Source organism: Camarhynchus parvulus, chromosome 4, assembly GCF_901933205.1.
Source record: "Camarhynchus parvulus chromosome 4, STF_HiC, whole genome shotgun sequence".
Classification (NCBI taxonomy): domain Eukaryota; kingdom Metazoa; phylum Chordata; class Aves; order Passeriformes; family Thraupidae; genus Camarhynchus; species Camarhynchus parvulus.
In genome coordinates, this window is record NC_044574.1 from 44,416,957 (window position 1) to 44,443,263 (window position 26,307).

The window sequence follows — 26,307 nt, forward strand, 5'->3', positions numbered from 1 at the left end:
GTAGTGGCGCCTGAAGGAAATTACTGGGGGGATGGGGAACACAAGTGCCTCAGGGCCAGCTTCCCTGTGGGGTGGGCACCCAGAGTCTCTCCCAGCCTCTCAGCCATGCAGTCTGGCATAGGTGAGTGACAGCTTGCCATGGCTCCTAAAGCACCTGGCTTAAGCAGCATGAAAGTTCAGTCTGGTTCACATCCTGGCCCCATTTATCTCCATCCCCCAGAGGTGCAGGTCAGGCCCTTCATGCAGAGGACTTAGCAGAGTTTAAACTGTGGTGCAGTAGGATTAAGTCTTTTCTGTCCCACTCTGCAAAGAATGCCCACAGATTTGGGGATGTGACAAGAGGGACCTAGGGAGAGTGTGGTAAGCAAGCCCAACAAGCATTGGGCAGAGGAGGGGTTTGTGGCCAGTAGGTGCTTCCCCTCCCATCCTGCCTCTTGCTTCCCCTTCTATCAGCAGGGGCTCTGACTGCAAGGGGGGAGCATTTAGACATTTCTGTAGCCCACCTCTGAAATTTGACCTGCAAGTCCAATGCAAAGCCCTGATAGTCAGCAGAGCAGCTGCAGGTACCTGCAATCACCTCCTCTCTGCCCTTCCCATCAGGTGTGTGCCCCGATGCAGTCAGCTGCTAAATCCCAGGGGAAAAACATCTCCCTCTAATTATCTTTTTTCCTAGTAGCAGCTCTTTGTTGAGCTTCCTAGAACCGAGTCTTTGGAAATTTGCATGTGGGATTCATGAAGACAGGACTGAAAGTGAGTGTGGTCAGACTGGCTGGCATGGGACACCTGAGGCCGCAGCCTGACCTGCAGCACACAGCACTTACCATTCTCTGAGGGCTGAAGGCCTGATATGGTTTTCTCCCTCAAATGGTTTTTTCTTGGGTTGAGGTGAGCAGCAGAGCTCAGCTTTGGCTCTGAACTCCCCCAAACTACACGGATTTCATGCTCTTCTTCACCCTTCCTCACTTTGCCAGCTAAATTCAGACAAGGTGCCTGTTTGCATAAGAGCTGTCAAAAGAATAACTTACAAGTACAGGAGCTAGAAACGTCTTGAAGTGTAAAGCTGGCAGCCCCCGAAGACCTGCAGGGACTATCCAATCCATCTGGTGCTCCAGGGTGCAGAGCAAACAGGCTTTTGACTGGTTCATAACTGCAGCATATGCAAAAGGCTCAATTATTGCTTCTTAAAAAGCCCAAATTATCTCCTGGAGTTGGAGACTGACAGCCACATAGTCTCCACAGCGTTATGCATGACTGAATTTTTGCTGGCTTATTCTCTGCTGTTCTGTACTGCCTGTAATTGCATTGCATTTTAACTGTTTAGCATCGTCAGAACTTCAGCCCCAGGGGCAGCGGAGGTGGTGAGAGCTCAATACATCAAATTACTACCCAAAGAGCAGGCAGACAAAAAGCAGAGCAGGGAGGGAGGGAAACAGACAAATGAGCCACATTCATTAGAAAAACAGCAGCCCTGACCAGGGAAGCGTCCTACTGATGTAATGAGAAAGGTGAAAGTTGTTAATAATAATAAAGAACACAGTAACACAGTTGCTTTTCTATCAGAAAGCACCAAATCTGGAGAAAATAAATGCTCTGTGGAAAGCAGAGATGAAAACCGATGAAATGCTCCTTGCCCACATAGCTTTTCTTTCTTCCCAATTGCATTTAGTGGGTTTTTTGTGCTAGCGAGTTCTGTAGCTGTTCTGTTTAGTGCTGCTCCCTTGAGTGCTGTGATGTGGCCCCAAAAACTGGCATTGCTGCTGCAGAAGCCCCACCATGTAAGGCAGTGAAGCACTTTCCCACAGGCAGGTCTATGTTTCACCCTTGGACAGCCAGAGGTCCTGAGTGTTGCTCCTCTCTTTGGAATTTTCCCACCTGTGAGGGTCCTGAAATGTCACAGAGCTCTCGATGGGCTTGCCCTGCTGAGGCACCGCAGTAGTGTTGACCTCAAATAACCGACTAAGCTCTGTGCAGCTTAACACCCTGAAATTACAGTACACTGTTCCAAGGAACAGGCCCAGCACAATGCAGAGGCCACAGCGATACAGCCACAGAATCAAGGGTTACCTGTGGATGCCTGAAGAACAGCCTCAGAGCTGCCCACCATGGCACAGGGTCCCCAGGAGCCAGCAGGACCTGCTGGGTGTCCCTTGTAGGCCACCAGCAGCCTGCTCGTGGGTCTTTGGCCTGCCTACCTGCAAAGCCATGGGAGGAGATCACAGAATAATTTGTGTTGGAAGTGACCTTTAAGGTTTAGTCCAACCCTCAAGATGAAGGCAAAGAGAGAGGCACGTCAGCAGGCACAGCCAGCGATGCCAGCAATAAAGATGGTTGTGGCAGCAGAGAGGTTTCTGTCCCTGTCCCAGTGCAGCCTGACAGGGAGGTGCCTCTGCTGTGGCTCTCCAGCCAGATAATGTGCAAAGTGGATGCAAGGGAGCTGAGATGATCCTTCAGCTGTCTATGCTGAAATTTTTGAAGGTATTGACATTTCATGTCAGCTGCATTCACCAGGGTTAATTAAAGTCTGTGTTTTATAGATTGCCTGTGGCCATAAGCGGAAAAGCTGCCTCAATTGGAAATCAATAGAGTAATCTTTAAGCTATTTTATTTTATTAGATATAGGGTTCTAATTTGAAGAAATTGAGGAGCCATAATTAATGGTGCCAGAGAGGTCCTGAGATATATTTTCAAAGCTTCCTGAGGAGAGTGCTTTGCTGTAGGAAGTGTGCTGGAGGTGCCCAGCATGCTGGGGCACACCACTGAGGCTGGGGAATGCTCTGGTGAGTGAGCTCCCAGGAGCACTGCAGAAATACAACAGCAAATCAATAGCCAGCATTCTGCCCAAAAATTGAAGGGAAGGCTGTGAAGGCAGTGCTGCCACCACAGGGCACAGCAGAAAAGCCAAATTCTGGGGTGCTGACAAACAAGGAGTGTCATAAATGCTGCTGATGGCCTCCTTGCCCCGAGCCAGAGAGACTGATGTGCATTATGCCTTTCTCTAAGTCTACTGTGCACTGGTATGCAGTGAAATGATTTGCCCCTCTTCGGTGGGGTGGAGTCATTCCAAAACCACCCCAGATGCCTTAAGGGGTTTTGGAAGGTGAAGTATCTTGACAGTGCTACTGCTCTCCCTTGGAACAGCCTTGCTGGCAGGCTGTACAACTTTCCCACAACAGACAGACCAAGGAAATAAACAGCTTTCTATGCAGTGCCTGTAAAACAATTCTGTCCACAGACAATGGAGTGTCAAGGGCCAATAAGCAAAATAAACCCCAAAAAACTGGCCCATTCATGAGCAGCCATCATGAGCCCCTCAGCCAAATGTGTGAGAATATGTAAGTACTTAGAAGGCTAATAAGCTGCTTGTGCTTGAAAAGCATTTAATGCCTACCTTTTCAGCATCTACCTTTTAGAAATAATTATTTTCAACTTTTCTATGTTGTTTTTCTCATTTCTAGACTTTTTCCCTGTAAACAGTGATGAAAGTATTTTTCTTTTTGCGAATCAACTTACTTGATACAGCATCTTAGAGTAGAAAGCCAATTGTTGGTAGACTATGGCAAACCATTTTTTTGTGCTTCGTTGGCTCTTTTTCTTCAGTGCCCACTTGTCTTGTTTGGGACTGTGTCCAACATCCCAGCATGCTGCAAATGGTCACTCCCAAAATATTGCAAATCTTTCTACTGAGCAGGGTTAGACTCTGGGAAGAGCTCAGGGAAATTTTCTGTGTTTGAAGACAGTGACTTGCCTTCTGAAGTTAAGCCTGAGATGAGCAGTGCTGAAAACACTTTCTTCTGGCAAACCTGAGCCCTGCACACTTTGCTAGCAGTGATTAATGATACCCCAAAGTCTTTGCCAGCCAAATATGTTCTGTAGTCTTGGATTGTAACATGTAGATCAGAATCATATACTCAAACTACAAACTTGTTTAACAAGTAACTCATGAGCTGAACTAATTTGTAAGCAGATCCAGTTGAATTACATTTCTGTGGGCATGTTCATTCCACAGTGAAGTGGATGTCATTCACTTCTTTAGCAAATTAGGACACAGAAGCTGAAGAGCATTAAATTCAGATGGGACTGTCCACAGAAGATTTAGTCAAACTTTGGTGAGAAGACTTTTACAAATCTAGATCCATTTTCCTAATATTCTCATATAGACAAACCTCACAGTGGAGGATCAACTTTAACTTTTGGGTTTATTTTTGACATACTAGTGATGAGAAAAACTCTAGTGGCTCTTTTAGACACGTATTAACAGTGGAGCTGTTGAGCCAGACAACCTGAATGGATTTTTCATTTCTTTTTCATCTACCTAAGTCATTGCATGTAACTTCTTTAAATACTGAGTTCTCTCTGCAGACAGTTCATCACCTCCCATTAAAGGCAATTCCAGCACCTTCAACTCTGCAGAAGAAAAGTGCCCTAAATATTCTTCCAAATCCTTTCTGTGCTTTACAGATATCCTTCAAGCAAATCTGTCTTCTCCCCTTCATACAAACATCAATTCCCTTGTGATTCTTAACAAGAATAGAAGTTCACATTGTCTCCCTTTACCACAAGTTTTGTCATTTCAGGGGTTAAGAGGATCTCAGGCTCTTATTTCTGCTGTCCACTGAACTCACCTCTTTTACTTCATACACACTCAGCACAAGCCAGTCCCTTTGAGAGATGTTTCCCAGCCTTCTGATGAGCGCTTGGTTGTCTGCCATGCCCCTTATCATGAAGAGCCCAAACACTTTCCCTGTTCTGTTGTTTTTCACTTTTCCAGTATCAAGATTTGCAGAGAGGCCTGTCCTCTCCCCACCACTGATTGTAATGAGGAGTTTCCACTTGCCACTTCCAGCATGCTTTCTGCAAGGTTTCACTGAGCCCCTGCCACCACCATGCCCAGAATATCTAATGTCTGCTCTCCAGGCTTGTCATAAAGCGTCCATCTCATTCTGTGAAACTAGAATGCAGAGTAATGGACAATAGCTGTGCTAGACATGTGCAATGGATTGCATTTCTGCAAACAGAAAAGGATAGCTACTTAATAAAGATAATAAATTTTAATAGGCAGTAAATTTTTTTTCTTGACACAACATGGTAGTTTCTGAACAGATTTTGCACAAAACCACAAACAGATATTACACAACATTTCTCTGCTTTTCTCCACTATCCTTTCACTATGATACAATACACTACAAAATATTTTGGGTTTTTAATCAACATGAAAATCCACAATGACTGCTTTTTTTTGAAGGAAACCTCATCAGTCAGGAACCAGAATAGTTGCAGATGCCAACTAGCATATTTTAGATGGCCTGACCTTTCCAAAGTAGGCATCCAAGACTTCTCTGCTCCCGAGGAACACAAGCTATCCAGGAATACCTGAATGAACCACGTAAGTTCAGCTGCAGCATGGACACTTGTTAATTTCCCATCTTTTATTGAGCTTCACCAAAAGCCTCTCATGGTGCCACTAAGAAAGATTACCAGACCCACCAAAGCAGAAGTAAGAGCAACGGCCAAGTACAGGGAAATAAACACTTTTCAGATTTTTCTATAGACATAAGTAATAAATTTGGTCAATCTCTCACCATCATGCTAAACAAGTTTTATTATTTCAGAGAAGGAAATTGGAGAGAAAAGGTCCTCAAGAGCATTGTATCAATAGGTATCCAAACTTAGATGATTGTCCCAGATCTTGGCCCTGCACTTAGACCACCAGTTGTCTCCTTTCCATTTCCCAATTTAAAAAAAGGTAACTCTAGGAATGCTACAGTCAGTGGATAGAGACTGAGCAGATGCTCACAGTAATACAACTTTCAAACATTTATAGTTCTAGAAAGGTAGGGTACATGCAGGCAGAAGCACTACTTGATATTTTGGAACTGCCGGCTCTGTACAAATTAGGAGTGTCTGTAATTAGCACTTGAAACACTCTTTGAACTTCCAGAGTTATTCAATAACCTGCAGGGATCCCATGCATTACTCAGAACACAGGGAAGAAGGTTCATCTGTGAAATTGCTTACCTTGCTGATTCCCACTGTGTGCCCCAGGCTATATGGGAGTCATATTTGCAGCACACATAATGCAATTAGCCAAGAAACAGGTGAAAACCAGCTATTGCCTGCTACATTGCAAGGACTATGTTCAGTAATTTACACAATTTCAAAAAGCCTCAGTGCAAGGTGTATTCCTCCCTTCACAGAAAAGAAGCACACACTTCAGCATCTCAGCCAGGCATCCCACTCTGTAAACATTTATGACAAGCAAAGCGTGTGCTACAGTGAGGAGTCTCATGCAAATCACAGAATTAATTTTCATAGTGGCTGTTTGCCCAGTCCTGTTTCAAGGGTCAGATCCTGTTTGTATTCTGCTACATACAACTAAAATATCCCTAGCTACCATAAGTTCAACAAAGTATGCTGACTTATTCCTTCCTGTGTGTGCAGAAAACATTTTTAGTAGCTACTATGCGAACATCTCCAAATTTTTGCATCATCTTCACTCATCTTGTTTTTACATTCTCTTCAACCTTGTTTCCCTGCTTTTACTATATGTGAAGATAATAAATATACATGGTATACCAGTTATTAAGCCATCAAAAAAAAAATACATGTCATTCCAGAAGGGAAAGGAGATGCTTGAGATTTAGAAGTCAAAACCCGGTCATTCACACAAGTGTCCTGATGGTAAAAAGCTTCAGCTTCTCCACATTTCCCGTTGAAACACAACTTTGGTGAGATGTTCTTGCATATTCTGATAAAACAGGCTGCTTCACATCTGAAATGACAAGAGCATCTCAAGATTATTGTTCCAGGTAAGGTTGTTCAGGAACATAAGAGTAAGCTAAAATGGAAGACAGAACAAATCCAGTATGGGATAGACAATAAGGATTAAATTTATTGTCCAGGCCCTTGTCCTGGATCCACACAAATTGAACCACCTCTGGGTTTCAGTAATGTAGGCAAAACTGTATTCTGCTGCTCTAATTCAAGTAAGAAAGGAGGTAATTTTGTCCTTACTACTGGCATCAGGAAAGCTCAGTCTCTACCTAGGGGAAAGGAGAATAGGTCAAAACCATCAAAGATGTTCTTCACATTTCTGGTCACCCATGTATTTCTCAGTGGAGACTGATGGGACCCATTCTAGAGGGGCTTCATTCTACAGTGCTGGGGGGAGTCTGGGCTTTGCCAGAGCCTCTGTGGGGTCCATCCCACGCATGCTGTGAAACCCAGTTCCTCAGGACATCCTTTTCCCCTGCCTCCTGCTCCATCCTGGTCACACAGAGCCCTTCCACAGCTGCTTCCTTCTCCCACCCTCAGCAAAGGACCACAGCTCTCCACAAATGAGAAAAGCAGCTCCATGGGAAGTGGATATTGTGGTACCTGAGAAAGCTTCATATATGAAGGAAAATTTAGCACCCATATCAAAAACTGTATTTCAGAGTGCTCTGATGGTCTCTGCCCTCTCACACATAAAGATACCATCCAGCTCTTGCTATAATTTAACCACCTAGGATTTCAAGCCATAATAAACCACCTCAATAAAACTCCTGGCTTTTGCATGAAGTGAAAAAGATTCAGATTTTTCACGGAAAAAAAAAAGGAGTAAAAATCTTCTGGGTACCAAATTTCTTTTTTTTTTTTTTAATAGGTATCTGCCCTTCAAAATCTATTATTTCTCACACAAACAGAAAGAAAATTCACCCAGGGGTTTACATCCAGGAAATGCTGAACAGTTAAAGTCATATGCTCTTCCCTATGAAGATCTGTCTCTATGAGCTGGCAGCTTCTTCAGCCCCTCATTTTGCCTGTGAATCTGGTCACCATGGGGTGCTCCAGCTGAGCTTTGTTTAAGCCACTTTTCCTTGAGGCTGCTGCCAATTATAAATATAATTTCTCTTTTTGGCTTGCATTTTTAACCCTTTTTTTTTTTTTGTTACATGACACAATACTGAGACTACGAAGCATTAAAAGGATTAACAAATACTAATGTTACAGGATGGAAAACAAAGGCAATAAACTTACATATTTATTGCTGAGATGTGAAGATTTGCCGAGTTTTATTCTTCCCATGAGATGAGTGCTCTCCTAAGAAACAGAAAATACATTTGCATCAGATAAACATAGAAAGACAGATAAATATGGAAATGAGTCTAACAGGAACACATCACTGACCAGTGTACAAACTAGCCAGTCTCCTTGTCAGATTTACTTCACAGCAAAAACTGTCCACAAAATAGATTTTTACCACCCTTCCTATTTTATAGATTATTTCCCCTGCGATTTGCTCATTAATGCTGGGTTACTACCACAAAGTATTTTCCAAGGCAGTTCTCAAGGGGGTTGAAGAGGAATAAGATTTTAATTAATTTATAGCTATGATTAGAACACTGAATTTTAAAAATAAGAAGATAGAAGTATAAAATTAATTTCTGCCAGTAACACTGACATCAGCTCAGTTCCTCCAAAGTAGAAGGATGAACATTTAAGAACTTGACACAGTTCTCAATATTCCTTCTCTGGAGAAGCCAGAGCCACATGGAAACAGGCATGAGGGCAGGAAAACCCAAACGTCTCCTTCTGCCTCCTTGCTCACCTGCAGGAGACAATTTAATTCCTCATGCCCACATGAGAGGCAAGGAAATGATGTATTACATTCCAGGAGAAGTGAATATGTATTAAAAACCTACAAATGATCAATGGCCTAGGGTTGCAAATTGTAATACAAATTAGGATTATGAAAAAATTCACTGATTAGGCATTTAAATAATTAGCAGCCAAATTAAATAGTTGCACTTCTGAAGACAATGGAAAGGACTTATCAATAGTTTTCAGACAGTTTTTCTTCACAGCAAAAAAAGGCTCTGTAATTGAGCGCAGCTTTTTGGGGATGAGTGAAAGACTTTCTGCTGAAAACTGTTCAACAACAGTGTGCTGAAATGGTGTTCACTTCCCAAGTGCTCAATTTTGGAAAAAAAAAATTTAAATAATTTTGAAGTGTTGTTAACATGAAGTTTTAGAAGCTCTTATGTCAAATTTCAGGTAGGGCAAAGGAAAGCACAAGTTTTTGCTAGGAAAAAACTGGAATATCTTAACAAGACATATTTTTGGTAGGTGAAACATTTTTGCTAGATAAAAATCTTGTACTGAAAAGCTAAAATAAAATGAACCAGTTCGAATATTGCACAGTTTTATACTAGCAAAGGAGTGAGATTTTCAAGAACTCTCATTTCTTTTTTTATTTTTATTTTTATTTTTCCTTTTGCATGTTTCTACTTTCCTTTTTTAATATACAGAAATAGAAGATTAAATAGGGGACAGAAGAGAGAAACTGGCAAAACTGTTTAAAAAATAAGGTATTAGAGAAACGAATTGAGAAATATATTGCAATGCAGAAGATAAAATCCAATAGTAGTAATAAATATCAGTACTTTGTTATCAGTTCCATTCCCAGCTGGTTGTTCTGCAAGCAGATTTACATGGAAGCACCCCAGGAAAATAACACATCTAAGGGCAGGCTCCAGAGTAGGGTAGCTCCCTGGATAACATCCCATTTGTGCCAGTAGACCATGGATCAGGGCATGGAGAGGGGGAGCAGCACTGGCTGCAGAAGGCAGTGTGCTTGAGAGGCACCGGCCAACAGCGGTGGCCAGGCCAGAGGGGTGACTCTGCCCTTCTGCAGAGCCTGAGACTGCAACACACAGACACTCACACGCCCTATCCAGATGTCCTGGTACTGTACCCCTTATCCCTGGAACAGGGAACTGGCCCCAGCTATTGCCTGGGGCAATGCCCGCTACAATAGCAGTGTCTGCTGAGGGATGGATGCAGGCAGGGATGTTCTATGTTGCTTTGCCACTGCATTTCCAAGAGGGCAGGAGCCTGCAAGCCTTGGGAAACAAAAGGAAGTTATGGCTACTCCATGTTTGCAAAAGTGCCTGAAGATAATTGCATGGTAAGGTCTGTAATCGTTAGTGCCAGCCAACAATTCAATGATGGAGACAATGACTATACACCAGAGAAGGAGTGGTCACAGATGCTCTCTGTTCAAAAGATAAAAGGGTGGTGGATGGGTTTAGATACAGGGCTGCAGTACACCTGGAGACTGCACAGAGAAGTGTCCAAACCAATTTTGGAGTTCAATGGTTCAGCAGTTTGATATACTGCTAAATACCCAGTTGCAACTCAAAGGGCAAACCAAGAACATTCAGGTTAGCTGCAAGTAAGAAAACATTTATATTGATCTCAAAACAGCCTTAACTGACACAAATAGATTGCAAGACTGGGATTCCAAGACCCAAACTTGTCTCCAAACCATCACCCACCAAAACAAATGGACTGAACCTTGCTTCCCATAAGGGAAATGAAAAACAAATACTTATGTTTCATATTTTGTTAGAACAGATGGCATTTTAGTAGATTGAAGAAGTAATTTCACACTGAATTTTTTTGCCGATTGAGAAAATCAGCACTGAGGGTGCAGTGGAGGTGCTCAGCCACACCAGATACATTACAAGGCCTTGAAGGCTGTCACAGGATCATAGAATTGTTGAGTTTGGAAAAGATCATCAAGTCCAACTGTCAACCCAGCAACATCTCCATGTTCACCACTAAACCTTGTCCTCAAGTGCCACATCCACACATTTTTTTTGAAAATTCCAGCAATGATGACTTTACCACTGTCCTAAACATGCTGTTCCAATGCTTAACTGCCCTTTTTGTGAAGAAATATTCCCTAATATCAATCTATACTCCCTTGGCACAACCTGAGGCCATCATTGAAAGAGAAAGGCTATAGTTCCACAAAATAAACCAACAAGAGCAAAATTGCTGCACAACATCATCAGTTGTTGTGCAGCAACAAAAAAACAGGGATCTTATTTATTCTGGATTATGCATTTAGGGAAGGATGACACGCAAACTCTAGCATTATTCACCAGGAGATAGAAGATAGCAGGAGAAACTTGAACCATCAGCTTCTCACGATATAGGTATTCAGTATCTTGCATAAAGTATTAGTTGAGCCAATCTGATGGATGCTATGGCAATACATTTCCAAAAGGGAATGAGATCTTGAAATTGGAGGACAGAGTTGAACAAACACTCTGGAAAGGAGATATGGTCAATCAAAAATGAAATTGAAGAGAAACAGAAGACTAAAAATTTCAAAAGAAAAAAACCCAACCCTGATACGACGTGAAAGCAAGGAAAGCCAATGGGATGACCTGAAGTGCAGGAATATGGCCCAAAGTTTGCCCAATTGAAATCGTAAGATTTCATTGCCTTTCCTGAAAGGAATTTCTTCCTGTCAGGAAAGGCAATGAAATCTTGAAATCAGAGGACAGAGTTGAACAAACACTCCAGAAAGGAGATATGGTCAATCAAAAATGAAATTGAAAAATTCAGAAAATCTGAAATGGAGTGACTACAACCCATTGTACTGAGATGAAATGTGGTGCAGGAAAAAGAACCAAAACTTGCCCAAATTATTCCCTTTGAAATCCCTAAAATCAGGAAAGAAAGGGAAACAAAGACACAGAAGAGAAACAGAAGAATTGAAATTTCAAAAGAAAAGAATCCTGACATGACATGAAAACAAGGAAAGCCAATGGCATGACCTGAAGTGCAGGAATATGGCCTGAGGCTTGCCCAATTGATCCTCATTGAAATAGCAAGATTTTATCCCCTTTCATGAAAGGGAAAATCAGAAAAAATCGGATTCTGGCATGGAAGTTTTAGGTGACATGCCAAGCCTGCCTTTACACCCTATATTCTCTTTGCCATCTTCCAGTGTTGCATCTTTTTGTTGATTTTTGTTGATTTTTGTCTGAAATTGGATTGCAAAAACCAAGACATAAGCATCATTAAGTCTATTACTGTCATATAACAGACAGATCTGCAGTTAAACTGGCAGGTTTATTGCTGCAGGAGGCTGCAGATACCACAGCAGACAAGACAAATTTGTGGAATTAAAAGCCATTGAAAACTATGAAACACCAAGGATAACTAGCCTGATTAAGGATGTCTCCTAGCCACATGCTGCTGGAAGACTATGGTGTAGGACATGTTATTGGACTCCTTTCCTGTTTGTCACACTTCCTTTTATCTCTTGTGATTCACCCTCTAAGAAATCCTTTTTGACTGGATTTGAGGCTACAGAGATCCAAGGTTCCAGCAGGTACAGCTGGCTCAGCTGATGGTTGTCACTGATATATTTTATGAAAATCCTTTTGCTAGGATTTTTCTCCTGAGAAACTGAGAAGCCTCAGAAAAGAAATGTAAACAATAACTATCTGATGGCTGTGGAATGTGGTCTGGAGATGGTTTACCAACAGGTGCATCTTTGATTGGTTCCATGTGGATTGTTTTTACTTGATGACCAATCATGGTCCAGCTGTGTCGGACTCTCTGGTCAGACACAAGATTTTATTATGCATTCCTTTCTAGCTTTCTGATGTCTCCTTTCTCTTTCTTTAATATAGTTTTAGTATGTAATTTTCTTTCAATATAATATCATAAAATAATAAATCAGCCTTCTGAAACACAGAGTCAAGATTCTCATCTCTTCCCTCATCCTGGGGACCCTCAAACACTGCCACAGATGGTTCCTTAGCCTCAATACTAAAGGAGATGGTGCACTAACAACTTGCACAATACAGCATTGGTCTTTCATACACACAGCCTACACGTGGCACCCTTTGAACACATCTGCCACAGCCTCAGTAACACTGATCCTCCCAAAGAAATTGGCAGCATAGGCACTGGATCTGATCCAATATGCCCTGCACACTTCCTCCTCTAAAACATAGTCATGGTTCAAAAGGATAAAGACAAGGAAGATGGACAAGAAAAAGAAATTGTACTCATAAATCCTCATTGTTCAACATATTTGTTTAAAGTTCATGGAAAGTAGACTTAGTACCCAGCTACTGAGGGCTCTTCCAAGATGAAAGATAATCAGAAAAGAAAGAATGCTGCAGTGAAAATGTGTTTTCTTCCTAATTAAAATTTCACTTGTGCAGTATTTGTTTTGATTTTTCACTCACAAATATACTAATTTCCAACCATTACTGTTGCGTTCTGATGCCAGTGTATGTGAATAAGTAACGGGTACAATCAACTGAAATTACAGATTGCAATAAGATCAGTTTTGAAGCTCTGAAACAGACATTACTTTGTCTTACTGTTGTAGAAGGTTATTGTAATAATCTCACTGCAATTTTCCCTCTCCTCTTGCCCCTCCACATTTGATTCAGAATCTGAATATATTATTCAGAATACACATACACTGCAGAACACCATGACATAAAAGAGAGTACAGACTGAGTACTATGAGCACAGAAAGTCTTTGACCTGGTTAATGCCCTCTGACATTATTGGGAAAGCTGGAAGAAAAAGGATGTAAAAACAGTCTTTCATATAAAAAATAGGTTGTGCAGCATCTCAGATTACATTGTCTGAAAGAAGAAATTAGTTGTGCTCTTATTTCACTGTAATATCTGCTGCTGAGAAATTGCTTGTAAGTGGTAATCAGATTTGGAGCAAAGAATTAAAGCAAGCTTTTAATAAAATCTGATTGAAGAAGCCTATCTTTTTTAAAAGTATAAAACTACCTCTGCAGACACAGGAATCAAAATGTCTATTTTTACCAGACTGAAATAAAAGAAAGATGCTGGAGAGCAGCATTGAGTGGGAACCACTGGCTGTGTTTGGTGTGGGCCAGTGGGTCCAGCACCCACAATGTGCTGCAGCTCGCCCGCCATACACACTTCACAATTCCCTGCAAATTGCTCCTCACCACTGCCAGCACAATAGAAGGGTCTGAACAATCCACCATGGCAGAGAGAGGGTGTGTGGAAACATTAAAGTGAAGGACAGAAAGGCAATTCCTGCTCAATGGGCAGCAAAGGGCAGGAGGTGGCTCCCTCACAAGGAGCATCTCAGAAAGCTGCAGGCTGGAAAGTCAGCAAATGCTTCACAGGGGAAAACATCACCTGACCCTCAGCAGGCTGAATGTAAGAGACTGCTTAAAAAACCCTTGAAAATATGCACAGCTCACAAACCAAATTAGAAATACAGAAGGAAACATATGCTATTTTGACTACAGTTTGACTGTGGTTTTGACAACATTTTTGTCCAAAAGTTTCAGCTGGAAGTGTGTGCAGTCAGAACTTTGTGGTGTGAGTAAACACAAACAGAGTCCAACCACAAGCTAAGAAAGTTTATTCTACAGTTCCTGTGAAGAAAGAAACAGAACTTCAGGCTATTATACAACACAAGGTTAAAAAATAGAGTATCAGGAAATGGGAAAGGAGAGGGAAGGAGGTACTTGGTATCTTCCTTTGTTGCGAGGACACCTTTTTTATAAAGCAGCTTCTAGGTGTTCTATGTGCAGGGGAAAAAACATAAGACCCTGAAACTACATCTCAGACTAGGAAACAGAAATAATCCATATCATAACCCTATCATAACTTTAGCAGGAGCACCTGCTCTTACCAGTCCTAAGCACACAGCATGCCAGCAGACTGCTCTTCACTGACCTACACTGCTTATCCTGCAAGGAAGTGGAAGAGGGAAGGGGATTTCCATTGACAGAGTGACTCATCTAGTGACTTAGATTCTTCACCTGCTCCTAGAGACATCCATACAGATCCTAGACATAATGAGAAAGAGGTCAAAGTCCCAATGCATGTTAAGAAACCTCATGGCCCACTATGGGGTCATGCTCCCTCACAGGGGTAAATTTCCCTGGGTTGTGTCCCTAATGAGGTAAACCCCAAAGATTTCTTACCTACTTAAATGCCATGGCCCATGCTCAGATATACTCAGCGTAACAGGAAACAAGGTCTGCACCAGCTCCTGATTTGTCCCATTGTACCAAAACCACATCTATGGTTTGATGAGTGAGGCAGAACAATTAGTCTCAGCACATGCAGGGTTATGGAAAGCAGCGTTGAAGACACTGTCATCTGACCACACTGTTTCAGAACACCACAGGATTTTCCATGTCCAAGCCCTAGCCCTGCACTAGGTTCTCTTGAGGCACATTCAGCTGAAGCAGCAGGTAACAGCTCTAAGGCCATCATTACTGTTGAACAGCAGCAGCTTTTGGAAGAAATGTGGAGCATATGGAGAATGCAAATTTTCCTGCTTGGTTCATGCTATCTTTGCACTGCACTGCCATCAGAGAGCACCTCTAGGAATTAACTGATCTCTTTCTCCAGTGTGATTGCAATATGTTAAAGGGGTTTCAAATGGAACAGGTTAGGTGTCTCCCAAATATCCATCTTTGCCTGATACATTTTCCCATTTCTGTTTAGTAGCAACACTTGAATTTTCTTTTTTTTTTTGTCCACAGTGGGTATCTCAGAAAGCCCTAATGCAGACATGTGCCACAAATCCTTCTCCAGCCACCTTCCATTTCAGGTGCCTCACCAAAATCTGAGCTACCTCAGCTCTGACACATTTAACCCCCTTTCAGCAAATTCAGTGCAGAACAGGCAATATCTCTAAAAGCCAAGTAAGTCAAATCCTACCCTTTCAACTCAAAACAGCTCAGTCTGGTTATAAATCATGCTTTATTGGATCAGCTTATGCTTAGGTGCTGGGATTATACCTAACATGTCTGAGATATTATGTCACCTGCACATCCCTATGAGACTTTACATTGAATATTGAAATGGTGTGCTTCTACTAAAAAGGCCTTTCACATATTTTACCTGCTGTAGAATAGTTATTCCAGGCTAGGGCCATGCAAGAAAATTCTGAAATAGGATATCAATGCTTCTATCACACATCGTACACCCGTCTGTAGTAGTCTTACCCAAATTTCTATTGACCAACCTTTCTGTAACTGAGAAATTTTCACCCCTCAACATTTTTCATGAGTCATAAAAAGGTGATCAATACCTTTGCTGTTCTTCAGTGTAATACACAAGAACCCTTGCAGAAAAAGTTAGGTCTGTTTTCAAGACAGGCAATACTTTAACCTCATGGCTGATGGTATTGATCTCTTAGTCATAAATTAAAACCCTACATCTTATATTCTCAGGAAATATAACTATCACTGACAAGCTAAGTGTGCAGTTCTGAGGGCTGTGTTGAATCACAAATAAATATTTTTGCAGGTAGATTTCCTAGAACGCTGTATTGTAAAAGACCATTTATTCTCCCCAGGGGGAGCCACCCTAAATTTGCCTGTACCATCAACATGAAAGGGCTGCCAGAAGTCCTGCATTTGTACATTAGTGTGAAACTTTTGAGATCATTTTTATCCTAGCTGAGTTTTCAAGTAAGATGCAAGAACAGGCACTTATCTTGCATCAGGTGTTGCAGTTCACTGATAAACATGCATGAAAAATGTTCTGAGTCTAGTTTAGTTTTCTCTGGTTTAATACTTTACACCCATTCTACACCAATTGTGCCTTAGAGCTCAAGGCAATTAGCAATTCCATCTTTATAAGAAGAGTTATAAAAAATGACAATATTAAAGCTCCATTTTACCTAGTTCTCTTGATGATACTACTCCATTAAAAACATTACTTTAGTCCGGGCTTAATTGAAAACTACTCTTCTCCTGCATCCTTCCACATTAATTGTAGGTATTTGAAATAATATTCTTGATTAAATTTAATTCAGCTGTGCCTCTGAAAAAGGAGTCTTTCCTTTTTCTTTCATTTCATATTCACAACTTAATTTTAGAAGTCCTAAAATAGGATCCTTCAGGAGTCAGTGAACTGCCTACAGGTCAGCCCATTCCAGCTCAAGATAGATGTCCAAGGCAGATGGGATAAACAGCCCCCTGGACACATACATCTCTTTCAACTATGTGCAGCTAGCGTGGTTTTTAAACAGATAAAAGAGGGCAAGATTAAACTCACCACAACCTTTGATCAAGATCTATGCACAACACTGACACATGGTCTTTCTATGTTGCTGGCTTGAACAGTTTGTAGGTCCTTAGCTGTCCTGCATATATTTTACAAAATTATACAATCTCAAAGTCTTCTGTTTGGAATGAAAATCAAAAATGAAGCAAAAAAATAGAATGTCTACTTCTAATAAAACTTAATTTGAATACATATCAAAGCAGAACTTCCTTGTAGATATGCTTGACCTTAGGGAGGAGCTGCCTATTGGTAGTGAGGGGTGATGTAGCCCTGCTTGTGAAGTTAAGGCTGCTCTTTAGATCTTTCTAATTTCAGCTTTTCTACTCATTACTTTTTGCAGTTTTGTTGGTATGTACAGAGACAGCCACAACATACACTTTCTAAACAACTGGACCAAGGAAAAAGAAGAACACTTGTAAAGAAGTTTTATGCAGGGCAATTGTTGTCAGTCGTTGTGAGAAGGCCCAAGAGTCAGGCAGTTCTTGTGTACCATGAGAAGCATCTGCCTTTATGCCTGAGGTTTTAATAAAGCAAATAAATCTGATTCAAATGGGGAGGCATCCTAACATATTTAAAATTCCCGTATGAGTGACAAATATTTCTGGAAGAAACAGACTCCTCTGTCAGAATGCTTTTAATTTAAGAAGAAAAGTGTCTCTAATAACCTAGGCAAAAGCAGGACTTCAATTTCAGTGAAAGCATGTTTAATTTTAAACATATAATGATAAGAGAATTCAAGAGAAAATGTCAGCTAGCTTAAATATGAATTGTATTAATGAGAAGAGGGCAGGAATCTTGTCTTCTAAGTGGTTATGACTTAAACCTTCTAATTATAGCATGCACACATCATAGGTCAGTAAAAAAGAATATCAAGCATCCTCTGGATGGAAGATGCTCAGACATTTGGTGAACCAGTAACTGATTAACAGACAACAGAGCTCAACTTGTGGAAAAAGGAAAAAAAAAAAACCCAAACTGAGACTGTGTCTTTTCCCATTTACCCTGCTTTAAACCACAAACAATTCTGCTACTGTCAATTAAGTCACTTTGTTTTTGAAATGGCATGAGGGCAGAATCAATCAAAAAAATGTCCATTAATTAGTTTCTAACTTCATTCAGCTTTCAAAAAAAACCAAACAAACAAAGTGCAACTTCAAGAAAACATACGCACAACTCAATACTCCAAATAAAGCTAAAAGTCCATTCCCAGAGATATTCTCTTAAAAAAAAAAATAATTTCCCAAATCATGAAGCTCTGAAGTGCAGCCTCTAAAGAGCCAAAGTGTAGTTTACCTTTACCCAGCAGCAGTGGGACAGAACTGACATATCTTGTGATGGAACAGGCCCTTCCTCCCTCCCTCTAACCCCTAACTCTGTGTCAAGAGGCCATGGGGACCTTGCACAACTCTGGTTTGCTGCAAGGGCTGCCAGAGATGCCCTGTGGGTGTTTTGGATTGCACAAAAGCTTCTGGGAGTTGCAGAGAAGGCTGGAGAGTCCAAACTGTGCCTCTCCAGCAAGCAGAGGATAGTTCAGATGAAGGGCTGTATTTCAGAGGACTACCCAAGGATTTGGACAAAAGGAGAGAGCAGCTATTGGTCAGACTAAGAAATGTCAGTAGGAGAAACAAATGGCCAAAAAGCTTAAAAACAAAATAAGAGTATTATACCTAAAAACTAGAAAGTAAGACAGCTTTTCTGGAACGACTTTTGCAGGTGAGGTGGGACCTACATGACTGAGAAAGCATTGGGTGAAGGTGTGAAGTTTCACCATGACTAGCTCTACCATTTAGGGGAGATTTAGGGGTTTTGGTTGTTTAGTCAGAATCCTGTTCTGCCTCAGTCTTATTTTGTGCCTCTCCATTTTTTGCAGAACCTATAACTGTATCCATCTCTTTGCTTTGAGATTTTTCTTTCTTTTTTGTATGTTATCAGTAACCTTTGTTCCTTTAGGCTTTATTACCACAGATTTTGTAAGAACCTGAAGCACAGGAACGGAGGGATTTGCAATGAGAGCAGGATTTTGAATGCAAAGGGTGACTGAGTATGGGGCTGACTGAACACTGCTGACACCAACTCCAACAGAATCCTGATTACATACAGCACTGGCTCCCAAACCTTTTGATCCCTGGGATATTAGCTCAGTTGCTTGGAGCATGGTAATAATAACACCAAGGTTGTGGGTTTGATCTTCACATGGGCCATTCACTTATGTTCACCTGAGGGCCCCTTCCAACTCAGAACATGCTGTGGTTCTGATATTACCAGTCTTCAAACTTCCTTGTACAGACAGATCTAGCTGATAAATGCCATGATCACTGTTATTCCTGAACATCCCTAGCTAGATCACTTACCATCAATGATTTAAATAAAATATTTTCCTAAAATATTTTCCATACTTCTCACTCCCAAATGCTGACAGCACACACAGTACAATGGAACATCAGCTCTACAGGATCACAGTCTGGGGATTTGCTCTGTAGAATTGTTTGCAGTGACTTTTACATGACAGGAACTGAAGATGGGTTTGCTATTGGAAATGATATCCCAAAAACTGCTCCTCTCGAGCTCAGACAGGGAAACACACATACACAGAAATGAAACACTCACCAGTCTCAGAAGAAGTTGTCTTCACAGAAAGAAGTTTGACTCCTTCTTTATCTGACTGGGCCCTGTTGAAGTCAGAAAACATTTAAGCAGTCAGTGCACATGTTGGTCATGTCCAAACAAAACTCTAAGATTTTGGTCCCGAGGAGGCAGCACCTACTCCAGTCTAAACTGGAAGGCTTAAATGGGCTTTGCACGGGGTCAGGTGGCAGAAAATACCATATGCCAACATCTCTGAAAATACCTTTCTCTTAAAATATGTAATAAATCAGGTTTAATTATCCAGGTTTAATCTAGGACTTCATAGAAGAGGAGGGAAAAGGAGGAATATTTTTTCTGTCAATGCAAACCTTTTAGCCATGTTGAGTTGCAAAGAAGGACCACTTCAGATGTCCAGGGAGTCAGTGCTACCAAGTAAACCAGCAGCCTAAACGTTGCTTTTGGTCATGCAAGCAGCCACTGCCAGGCTCAATGGCCTTTAGTTTGTATCTTCTAATGGATCTTTCTTAGTTTCCCTCTCTTTACACTCCTTAAGCCACTACTATTTCTAGTGGGTCTAGTGGGAACAAGATGGGACAGAGGAACATGATAAAATGGGGAACAAGTGAAATATATATATAAATAGTCCAGAATAAAAAGGGAACATTAAAAAGAGAGACAACATGAACAAAAGAAGTGGGGTAGGAAAAGATGTGGGGGTAGAGGCGAGGGATAAATGGGGGAAAAGGTGAAAAAAAAAGGAAAAAGACTGGGCAAGTGAGTCCTGTGGCACAGCATAAGCCATTAATCCACTTCAAAAGGATCAATTGCAAAACAGTTGAGAAGCACCACATTTCTATCCATGCTGAAACAGCTGCTTATCATGCATACAGGTCTACAATAACTGCAAGTGCAGCACTTTTAACAGGATATTTCTCTTTGGGGTGGCAACTGACTACAATATCTAAACAGAGGAAGATCAAAGAAAATCCTATGCAAAATCTGCTACATTTACAAGTGCCCCGTGATAGATCTCAAAGCAATGAAAAGGATTCAACCTACTGTTCAGCGCCATTCTCTTGTCTCTCTGGAAGAAGAAAAAAAGTTAGTATCATTTTGATTGCTGGAACTCAAGCACCAAACATTTAGACATGACTATTGCAGTTGCTGGCAGAAGGCTCAGTTGTAATTTTGCAGTACTGCATTAAGTTCATAAGCACAATCAACCAGCTTGAATAGTAATTGTTATTTTCTGGTCATCTGTGGAAGTGAACTGATGTTGCTTGTACCAACACTTTTGGAAACCAGGGAGAATGATATTTGACTTGTCCAAGAGCACAACAGGAGAGTACATTTTTCCCTGCAGCTCCCAAATCCCTGGGTAGCTGGCACAGAGGATGTGAGCATGCCATGGTTCTCAAGTACACAACAACTGAGCTAAAAGATGCAGGGTAAGGGGACTGAGGGAACAAGGGTGTTCCTGAGGCTGTACCCCCTGGGGGTACAGCCTGGCATGATGTCTGGGAACAGTTTGTCATCCCCATTGATGAGGAACAGGTTTGTCTCCAAAATGAATCATATGCTGAATGTATTTTATGCTTATGTGCAAGTGTGGGCAGATGGAAGGGGCCAGGGCGTTACATCAGAGACATGGAGCCAACTCCATGGCACCAAGCACAGGGGAAGTGCACTGGATAGACCTGGGCAAATCCCACAGGAAGCACTACAGATTCAATCTATCTATTCTATCTTCCAAGTGAGTTTGCTAATAGAGTGCCTGATGACATTTGTGCATAGGGGAGGTTGGTAAGGAAATGTTCCTCATCTCACGTCTTTATCTCCTGACTCTGAATATTCCATCATTTCCTTAGTAAGGATCACACCTTCCTCTGTTTATCTGTGTCTGTTTTTCCATGTCATTGGCTAAATTGGTTGTGACACACTGTTTGTCTTGGTTTACAGCTTCAACGCCCTGTTGTGATTTTGTATTTCCAAGGCCTGGTGATTTCACAGTTCTGCACAGGTCTCCTAACTCATGCCAGCTCGCAGGGACAGAAAAAACAGTCTGGATCAGATCTGGGTTTTCACTTAATGGAAATTTACACTTACCTGTGGCCTACTTGGGCGACCCTGAAACATTTGGCAAATGGACTTTGATGGAACTATAACCCATTATCTTAAGTATTTAATGGACAGCAGAGAAACAGATACTGACTTTAGCTGCTCTGTCAAAATGACTATTTCTGAAAATACAGTTTGCTCATGGATTCTGCTCCATGCCCATTTTACTGTAACTGGAAAATGTTACTCATGCATCATGTGCTTCTGTATGTGTGTGTATGTATGTATCAGATAGATCCTTAAAAAACCCACTGATATTTCTTTGCCTGTATCTAGAAGAAAGAATAAAATAAATAAAGTGATTTTGTTGAATATCTGCAAATTTAGTTTTCACTGTCCATTTCTATCTGTTTGATTGTGTTAGCAGAAGCATTTGTTAGCTCTTTGTAGCTGCAAAAGCCTGAAAAAAAAAGCTTTACAGCATGATTTATTCTCGAAAAATCATTTTGGCTCACTCTGGTCTTCCTACTGCTTTGAAAATGAAGTGTTAGTTTCCCACTTCAGGCAAAACACAAAAAGCTTTCCCATCAGACTACCACAACAGTGATGGTTAGGTAATCCAAAAGAGATCTTTTAATAATAAAAAGGACATTGGTTTCCCTCCCCCTGCAGAGAAAGCAAACCAAATACCTGGAGTTTTCTTCTGGCACATTTTGTACAAAGCCACCAGTGAGAAGACAGAGAGGGTAATGACTATCAGGGTGATGACAATTGGCAAGATAACATCTGCAAAAGAGGGAGAACATAATTTTGGCTGCTGCCTCTGACTTACATTCCCTCTGTGTATAGGTACTTGCACACACTAAGGTGAGAGGCACCTCCAGCTCCACTTCACCAAACATTACCCATTTCTCTGGAGAGGATAACCCACTGCTCCTGCTATTCTTCCTGCAACCACTGAGCCTCAGACTTGGATGCTTTGTGGAGGGAAGACAGACTTGTTCCTTCTCCCACCCTTACTCCTTCCCTGACACTCATGCTGCCCTGTGGAACTGGTTTCACCCATTTTTCAGTAAAAGAACAAGGTTTCAGCACCTGTTCCACTGGACCCACCTTAATTTTGATGAAAACTCTCATCATTCAACCCAGTGCTGATGGCCTCCAAAGGTTTTGTGAGAAAGTTGTGTTCCAGAAATAGTTTTTTAAACATGCAATTTATTTTTTCCTCTTTTTTTGAAAAAAAAAAAGAGCAGTCTAAAATTCAGCAACTGAAGTGATTATTTTGCTTTTAACATTGTGCCCCCAGAAAGACACTAAGGAATTACATAATTCAGTAACATTCCCCACAGCACTTAAAACCAGGGATAGAAAATGCAAGATCTCCTTTTAAAATGAGAACGTTTCTTTCCTTTTATTATTTCCCACCATCTGTCATTTCCTGACAGGTGTTTCCCAGCCAAGAAGCAAAAAAAGGAAAGAATTATGTAATGAAGAGAAGCTTTCCCTGGGAAATATATAAGCCCAGCTTTTCCCTTTTTATCATTTCTCTGGCAGCAACTGGCCACATTCAAATTCAGCAGGCACTCTCCTGCCTGCTGGCCTAAGCCCTGTGTCAGGGGGAGGCTGCATTCAACGGCTCTTGATGCAATTAATATTTAATGTTCATATAGATGCATCCTTGCATCCGTGGAACTAGAGGGAGACAGTTTACAGTGGGAAAACATCAAACATACTTTGCTTAGTCAGTACTCTGGCTTGGAAATAGCAAAGCTGCAGCACCACTCTTGCCCCAGAGATGCAAAATATTAAAATGAAAGATTAAGTAGCATGCATCATGCAAATATCAAGTCCTTAAAGAGTCTGCAGAACACTGCCTCCCAGACCTTTTCTCCTATGACAATATGAATAATATATTCATATTATACATTCACAACAATACATTAATATAATAAGTACAACATGTATATGAGCATTTTTTTTGTATGTTCTCTCAGGTCTTCTCTCACAGGGGATAACTATTTTTGGTTTCTTTTTCAATTTCACCACTTTGAATCAGTACTTGGTAATAATTGTGCTCCTCTACAGTGAGAGCAGTGTCAGCTTATTGAGCTCTGTTTCTCTCTGAGAGGAGTTTTATCACCAGCATTTAAATTTGGTTTGTAATAGGGCCCAAGTCTGGTAAGACTAGAAATAAAACTGCCAGTTTAATTTGTCTGCTGCTCCAATCACTCATCAAAAGCAAAACTGATCAACTGAAAACTCAAAATCTGGACAATTAAGTAAGAATACTCACTAGAATAGCTGATACTACTCCCTGTATGAGTCTGGTTTCCAGCACTGCTTTTAGGACTTTCAGAAGTTGGCTCTGCAAAAGAAATAGTGCCTTTCAGGTAAACATGAATTGCCAGAATTCCCCAAACAACTCCCTCTGAAGAATTACCCTCACAAAACAACTGCTGTGTCCCCAGTTCTGGAGCTTCACTTGCTGCTTCACATCTATATTTCTTCTCAATAATACTTGGATAACTTAGCAAGAGGGGTGGAAAAGTTTGTCTAGGGTGGCCTAAAGAAACACACACTTTGTATGGGTGCAGATTTCCCTAAGATCCTCTGCTAGTCCACTTACAGGTTATGAGCTACAAACTTTTTCCAATTTAGGAGGTTATGGTACTGTTCAACACTACAAGAGAATTTTTAACAAGTAAATAAACAAGAAAGAGGGTGAAAATCAGACCTGTCTCCAAGAGAAGAAAGACCAAAATATTTCACTGCTAATTAAAAAAAAAGTGCTAACTGTAGATGAAGAAATCTGAGGTGCAATATTAGTAGATGGCAAGTTTTCTTGAGTGGTATAGAGGAGTGCGCCTGCTCTCTGCCCCATTTGGAGACAGCAATGTTGTGAGTCTCTGGGGCATCTTTTAGGGCTAGGTTTAAAGGAATGCATTTCTACCTTCAGGTGCTAATCTGAATTTGAGTCAGGTATCAACAACACAAATTATTTATCACCTTGCTGCATACAGCCTATGAAGAACCAATCACTGAACTTCCAGAGAGAAAAGAGAAAATGCAAACATTGGCATTTCCCTAGGTACATTACACAGCACATGGGATTGCATTCCCTATTGGATGGAGGCTTGAGTGATCAAGTGCTCACTGCCTCTGAAGGAGCCGACTGGCTGGACAGACGCGATGCAAGGTCCAGCACTTCCATTGCCTGGGTAAATATCAGAAGTGGCTCTCAAACAGAGACATCTGGGGAAGGTGATCTGTTAAAAAAGGGCCCTAGCAGAGGTTATAGCTTCATATATAGAGAACATGGTGGCAACCACTGAGTCAGGTACCTACTCACAATCCACACCTGAAGGATTGCATGGTTCCCAAGAACGGAAGAAGGCTCAAATTGTAGGGTGGAAGCTATGAAATTAATTAAGTCATTAAAACCAATATCCTATGGCCATTTTGAGGTCTAGAATACAATTTTGTTCTACTAAGTCTCTGAAAGACATGTCCATATTTTTACTTTTAAGTAGGCAGTACTTGTAACTCTAATCCATGGAGTTACAGTAACAAATAAGGTTTGTTTGTCCCAACCATGTAGGAATTCATCTTCCTTGCAAAACTGATTTTAAACTCATGCCCACTATTAAAAAATGTTTTGGTGGTTATTTTCTTTCCCACGTCCCCACACTTCCACCTTCATTTGTCTGGACACAGACAGAAGCCTCCTGGGGAAAAATGATCACTTACTACGTGCTTATGTGGTGCCTAAACAATACAGTCATAGATGAGACATTCTGATGCTATGGTGCAGGAAACAATCATTGTCCAAGACTTTATCTCTGAAAAATCACTGTTTCTTTAAAGCAGAAGTTCTCTTTCCCTTGGTGCCTGTCTGCTAGGGGTGATAATGTATGGTTGGAAGCTGAGCCATCACCAAGTGACTAAAATAATTCCTGTGCATTCTTAATTCCATGTGATTGCTTCAGATTTCCCAAGGAAATACTACTGCCTTTTTGTTACCTTATCTGGTATACTACCAATTGCCAGGGCAAGCAGGCAATTATCACAGCAATGAGTTACCCTGGATACTGACTGGAAATGTCAACAGAAACAAACTGCACTGAAAAACAGGAATGTGTGTCCCCACATTTGTCCAGGAGATGTGTCCCTCTCCTCAGGAGAAAAACTGAGGGCTGAAATCCACTGCCTTTTTTTTTTTTTTACTTGTTTATCTGTTAATTGACCAAGATGTGAGTAATAAAGGAAAGAAAAAATCCGTAGGTTAGCATTTAAACTACTTGTGACCATCAATAAGAAATATCACAGCTGAAAAGAAACATTATTGAATAAAACAGAGTAAGGAACTAAAACCTTAAGCTCATTTCTTCACTTCTTTCATTAAAGTTTCTCACAAGTCAGTCCCTCCTGTCTAATTTGTCTGGATCTGGGAGGTATTTTCCAGTTATGGAATAATCTGGGATCAGACTAAAAATGAATTGGAAAAATACATCCATCACAGTAACAGGAGGGCCGCAATTTTGCAGGCAGCAGCAAGAACTGCAGGGACCAGTACAGAAGAGACTGTTTCCTGATAAGCCCAGAGAAAGGAAAATGGGACAATACAGGTTCATTAGCACAGGAAACTTGCCTTACTCTGGGATTTGCTGCTTCTCAATTCAGGACAAGGAACGAGAGCCACTGACAAGAGCAAGCTCCTTGGTAAACACTCTATTTATAACAGCTTCCCATTGCATCATGTAATATACCAGGCCTGATTTTTTCT

The 26,307-nt window shown here is 41.1% G+C and overlaps 1 protein-coding gene across 1 annotated transcript in view; it reads right to left on the bottom strand.

Moving 5' to 3' along the window:
* Nucleotides 1-5,581: 5,581 nt before the first annotated feature.
* EMCN (endomucin) overlaps nt 5,582-26,307 on the bottom strand; it is a 52,907-nt gene continuing 32,181 nt past the window's right edge. Inside the window, exons 7-12 of the mRNA XM_030947809.1 lie at nt 23,818-23,889; nt 22,215-22,310; nt 20,526-20,550; nt 19,488-19,549; nt 8,017-8,079; nt 5,582-6,769 (exon numbers count right to left, since the gene is read on the bottom strand). Coding sequence (XP_030803669.1) covers nt 8,021-8,079; nt 19,488-19,549; nt 20,526-20,550; nt 22,215-22,310; nt 23,818-23,889 — 314 coding nt within the window. The 3' untranslated portion in view covers nt 5,582-6,769; nt 8,017-8,020. The remainder of the gene's footprint in view (nt 6,770-8,016; nt 8,080-19,487; nt 19,550-20,525; nt 20,551-22,214; nt 22,311-23,817; nt 23,890-26,307) is intronic.